The sequence below is a fragment of the Vipera ursinii genome (assembly GCF_947247035.1).
Source record: "Vipera ursinii genome assembly, chromosome: 1".
In the NCBI taxonomy this organism is placed as follows: Eukaryota; Metazoa; Chordata; class Lepidosauria; order Squamata; family Viperidae; genus Vipera; species Vipera ursinii.
This window is the reverse complement of record NC_139512.1, coordinates 195,707,613-195,713,691: the sequence shown is the minus strand read 5'-3', so window position 1 is coordinate 195,713,691 and position 6,079 is coordinate 195,707,613. Positions and strand designations below refer to the sequence as shown.

General features: G+C 42.1%; 1 protein-coding gene across 1 annotated transcript; it reads left to right on the top strand.

Annotated features, from left to right (window-relative positions):
- Positions 1 to 2,206: 2,206 nt before the first annotated feature.
- Positions 2,207 to 5,446, top strand: MLNR (motilin receptor; the record flags this gene model as incomplete). Its single annotated transcript, XM_083370425.1, has 2 exons — positions 2,207 to 3,017; positions 5,163 to 5,446. 2 exons carry the CDS (start codon positions 2,207 to 2,209, stop codon positions 5,444 to 5,446), a joined length of 1,095 nt encoding a protein of 364 aa, XP_083226551.1.
- Positions 5,447 to 6,079: the final 633 nt, after the last annotated feature.

The following is a 6,079-nucleotide window of genomic DNA, read 5'->3' as shown; positions in this document are numbered from 1 at the left end:
ATAACAGTCTGGAATATCTTGTACAGTATGACCCTCCTGTTGCAACTCTCATGATCTCTGACCACTGATCATGCTAGCGTGGCTGATAGGAAGCATATGAAATATACAACTAACCAATAGATCAAAATATTTAAAACAAAACAAGACTAAAGGACAAAAGTGGGCTCATAATCACCTTGTCCCCCAAGGCCTGGGAGAACAACCAGGTCTTTAATAGTTTCCTAAATGATGTAAGGATGGTAGCCACACAAATTTCTAGGCAGAGATCATTTCAGAAAGCAGTAATTAGAACAAAGTAGGTGCACTTCCTGGGTCCTATATGATTACATCCTTTAGTGAATGGGATCTGGAGAAGGCCCACCCTGTTTCTAAGGTAATTGGCAACAGATTATAAACCTCTTAAGACTGTCTTTGCCTGGTGTGGGAATAAGAGTGGAATCCTTACAGCCAAGAGCGACTAAAATCTATCTCAGAGATAAGAGCAAAGACAAAACAGAGGGAAGAAGGTGCCTGGATAGGAGAATACAAGTGGGTAAAGCCCACAAATTATTTTTGTTTTAATGATTTTTTAAAATAAGTTCCAGTGGCCTAGTTCACTGTCATTGAAACTATCAGTAAAAACTGTAACTCCCAGTAAAAACAACAACTACATAATAAATGTGATGTATGATCCTAGCCAGTCACCATAACCCAAAGTAAAATGGACATATGTACCACTTAGTAGTAACATCAATGTTCAGGAACCAGCAGAACATTTGATTTGCCTGAAAAGAAAACTATCTGATTAAATAGCTGTTTTTCAACAAAAATTGTGAAATATATGAATCAAAACTCATCAAGAAATGTTATGTTATCACTGTAGTTCATCTCAAGACACAGGTATCTGTCAACGCTGCTAACATCGAATGTTCTTGCTTGACAAGAGATGAAGAAGCAGCTATTTCATATGTTAAACTTGTATATTACTATAAGAATTAGAATTAGATTATTGCCGGGAGGAGGGAGGAGGAAGAATGTAGCTCAAGGCTGTCTGAAATAAGAGAAGATAAGAACTTGGCGGGTTGTCTAACAAGAGAAACTGATTCTTCAAATTAATTGGAGAATGTGATTCACAACAGAAATAGAAAGGTGGAGAATTGTGTTTATTATATTTTGCAAGGGGGAGGGGATTCAGATTTCTCTAGCAAACTTTTGCTGATGTATGGGGCTAATAAAGGACTTTTAAGGTAAATAATGCCTCAGAGTCACTTGAAAAGGTGATACGTCGGAAACATGACAGGTATCTTCTCAGGCTGTAAAGTGCAAAAGTACACAGCAAAACTGGAACATCTGCCTTTACCAATTAGTGTTTGTCTTTCAAACACTGTAATTTTATAGTTTCACACACACATTGTGCTTTTTACATCTAGCTAAGCTGTTTACAATTCCTCCCCATTTCCCATAAACAAACATAGGTATACATATCAGTCAGTTTCCTCAAAGGTGCTTTTTTCAAAAGGCCATTGGACTTCCTTGCTTTTGCTTGAAGATGTTTTGCTTCTCATCTAAGAAGCTTCTTCAATTTTGCGAAACGTCTTCAAGCAAAAACAAAGTCCAGTTGCCTCTTGAAAAAGCATCTTTGGGTTAGCCATGACCTGGATGACTGAGAATCTGCATAGACATACCAGTGAGTTGAGAACAAGGACAGAAGTCAAAGGCATAAATCTGATCTGTTTTATGGATCAAAAAAACTCTTCTTTAGGTACTCCTATTTTTTTGGGGGGGTGTCTTTTCTCTTTCACATCTCAGCAGCTATTTTGTACTTTTGGTTGAGAACGGGAATCATTATTTGCTTCTCAACAGCTGATCCTGTTGCTGATATGAAAGAATGAGGCTCAATTTGGAGCAAATAAAAACATTGATTTCTTATTTGCTGTCCGTTTGGGAGGAGTTATCTTTTAGTAACCATGGGTATCCATCAGACTGGGATTGGAACATTGGCATTTCATTTCACTGCACAGGCAAAGGGGCAGCAACTCCAGGGATTTTGCTGAAAGCTGCGGTACAAAGTGAGACCAAGAGAGGAAAGAAGGAAAGGACAGGACAGAAAAAGCTGCAGGAGCACACATCAAGCAAGACCAAGGACAGCAGGAACCTATTTCTGATGCCTTAGAAGGGAATTCACATCTTGTGTCAAGAGGTGCTCCAAATGTTCTGTAATAGCAGCATGGGGACCAGTTGCAGTGCTGCCTGCAACACGGGTTTGACCAACAGCAGCAGTCTAGCTGCGTGCCAAGAACAGGACACTGAAATCTGGGCCCTTCCACCCTGCAACAAGCACCTCTGCCCACTGCTGCCCATATGCATTCTCATCCCAGTGACAGCTGTTTGCTTGGTCTTGCTGGTGTTGGGTGTAGGGGGCAATGTCTTGACCATGATTGTAACAAGCTGCTCTCAAGAGCTACACAACACTACCAGTCTATATCTGGGCAGTTTGGCTGTCTCTGACCTGTTGATGCTCCTCCTGGGTCTACCCTTGGATCTGTACCGTTTGTGGCGCTCCCAGCCATGGGTGCTGGGAACAGTTCTGTGTCGTCTGTGGCACTGGTCAACTGAGGCATGTGCCTACTGTTCCATCCTGCATCTGACAGCCCTGACAGCTGAGCGCTATCTGGCCATTTGCTTCCCACTGCGGGCTAAAGTCCTGGTGACCCAACAGCGGGTAAAAGCCCTACTGGTAGTGCTCTGGGCTGTGGCACTGCTCTCTGCTGCACCTTACCTGTTCCTTGTGGGAGTCCAACAGGCTGGCAACTTTTCCAGTGATGATGATTTCAGCCGTGAATGTGGCCCTACTTTGTATGCCCAACAGACAGGGCTGTTGGAGACTATGCTCTGGATCACCACCAGCTACTTCATTCTCCCCTTCTTCTGTCTCTACATTCTCCATGGCTTGATTGCTAGAGAGCTTCTGCGTGTTGGCAAAGCACATCTTGGTTTGGCTTCATACAGGAACCATCAGCAAACAGTGCGCATGTTGGGTAAGTAAGTGGAGGATATCTTAAAACGGGGGAGGAAACATTATCCTAGTGCTCCAATGTCTTGTCCATCCCTTATCTTTATCAAAGAAACTTCCCCAGCCCTATTATTCAGAATTAGGAAACCTTTGGATTCATAACAAATTTCTATTGTTAAGGACTCTGTAGCAGGTTGACAATCTAAAACCCTCCCAAATCTACTATACTACTTATCAGTTCCATCCAGAACTGATGGAAACCCAAAAATCCTTGTGTATAATAAACAACTATGGAGATGCTGTGTGGAGTCCAAAAATACTGAATGAAGACGATCTAGTTCCAAGAATTATCCAGGGTTATCCTACAGAATGTCTACCTAATCCTTCTGGCATCTAATGAATGTAAACAAGTAATCAGGGTTGCATACCCTGGAGAGCTGCATGGGACTCCAGCCCCAGATATTTTTTTTTGGTAAATAAGGATCAACCCCTATCCTGAAGAAAATTTTGTTGCTCATACCCTCAAATGCAGACTTCTGTGGGGATGTAACACTTCCTCAGAATCTCAGAACACATAAAGCTTTGGGCTCATGGGAATATTTCAGTTTTCAAAGTATGGGAGGTCCCAGAGCTAATTCTGTTGAATGAGAGAGAACTCATACCTTTGTCATTGTCTACATATATTGAAGCTGAGCATGGGGACCAAGCAAATATCCAGGTGATACTTCTAGTCTCATAAACTGCATCTTGGTCTACAGCATGTGGTGAAAATCATTCTCATTGTTCTTCAGTGCCATTCTTCTCTAGACAGTTCTAGATTCAGTCCCCTGGTCAGTCTCTGAGTTACATACACTTCATGATTATTTATTTTTTTAATTTTATTTTAATTCCATTTATATCCCGCCCTTCTCCGAAGACTCAGGGCGGCTTACAAGCTTAGCAGTAGCCTTCATTCTATGTATATGCCTGCTTATTAGGGCTTTCACACACACCCTAATAAGCAGGCATATACAAAGTCAGCTTAATTGCCCCCAACAATCTGGGTCCTCATTTTACCTACCTCGGAAGGATGGAAGGCTGAGTCAACCTTGAGCCTGGTGGGATGCGAACCTGCACTACAGTAATTGCAGGCAGCTGGTGTTACTTAAGGGGGCATTAGCCCACTGCTCCACCAAGGCTCTTATATTTCCATGTAATAGATTTTCCTGCTCCTTCTCAGTAGCCCTATCTGGAAATGTGATTTATGTCCAATTGTTTATATACCCAGTAGTCAGTACAAAGTAGCCAGCAACTTTAAGTCCTTTACTCTGGAAGCATACAAGAATTAATCTCCCCCACCCCCCAGACACAGCATATAATCCCTGGCATCTTAAGATAAACAATGACCCCACTCATGCAGAAAAAGCACATCAAGAGTTGAACTGATCTAACCTTCTGATTCAAATACTTGGGGACACAGCCAGGTTTTCAATGCCCTACAAAAGGCTAACAGGGTTGGGGCTATCCAAATTTTCCATGGGATTCTGTTACGCAGGGCAGACATTGCTACTGAGAGCATATTCTCTCTGCTGGATCTGGTGGCTGAGCAGAAATAACTAGTATCTCTCTCTCTCTCTGACACACACACACACACACACACACACACACACACACACACACACACCGAGCCCTTAACTGCCATTCTTTGTCTGGATAGTAAAGACTGTGGTATATTATCCCAAATTGGTTTCCTAGACTTAGCCTGGTGAGAGGTATAGAGTCTTTTATTTTACATATTGGAAGACCTCTAGAAATCAATGGCATGTTTCCCTTATTCCACTCTTTGACTGTTTGTTGTTATCACCTGAGATCAGGAGGGGCAATGTTAGAAAGAACAGGGAGCCATGGGGAGCGGTGTGGATTTAAGGGTTCCAGATTTTATTCTCAATGTGGGTGTAATGATACGCTCATATATTCTCATCACATGGGTGTAATGAGAAATGCCAAAATCTGCATGTGGCGCATGCATTTTCTAAATGTTCTTCAAGGGGACCCCTATGTTCAGTACATTACAGTGATCCAAATAGTGATCCCAAAGCAAGCCTTCTTGGTCCAATAATGGGCACAACTCGTAACTGCACCAGGTCAGCAGCCCATCTTATTTCCTTCTTTTCTTTCTTTCCACTTGCAGTTATCCTGGTTCTGGCATTCCTCATTTGCTGGCTGCCCTTCCATGTTGGCCGGATCATGTACATCAACCCAAAGAACACCAGGATGATGCTTTTCTCTCAGTATTTTAATGTTTTTGCGTTGCAGCTCTTCTACTTGAGTGCTACAATCAACCCAATCCTTTACAATCTTGTCTCAAACAAATACAGGGCAGCCTTGTACAAGTTGCTGCTAACCAGAAAGCGACCAGAACGGGCTTCAACTATTACTAGAGAGACAGCTGGCTACCTAGAGATTACTGGATAATTTAAAAATGAAATGATTCCCAGGACCCTATCTCCCATTGCTTTCACTGATTGCTTTTTGGCAGATGTGTGAAATGAAGGGCAGATCATAGTTAATGTTTCCAGGCATAGCTCTTTGTAAGACTGGGCTGGTGCTGGTGAAACCCAAATTATCACTAGGGCTATTTGGACAAGCAGAGAAAGATGCTCTCTCCTTCCTGTGTATAGTATAATTACCACCTGGTCTTTCCAGCAAACTAATGCTTGTAAACCAGTAATAGAAGCCACAAACTGATTTTGATTGGCAGGCAAGGACTTTCCTACAGTTTGCCAGCTCTGCAAAAATGGGTTAGGGTTAGGCAGTTCGAGTTTGGCCACTGGTGAAGAAGGCAGGCTTGACCATTTAAAAGCTCTGTCAGCTTAGCAACACTATGGGATATAGCCCATCATTTGACATTTTAGATACAAAATATCCAATTTTCAATTGTCTAACACAGTTCTAGCAAATTTTAAAAGATTCACCTGCAGCCTCTTGAAGGTTGCTACACTGCAGCTGGGACTAGAGACCTATGAGCTGGACAAGAAAGCCTGATTATAAGAATAGCAGCCTATATTTTTGTTTAGCTTATAGTATGTATATAAATTTCCTATTAGA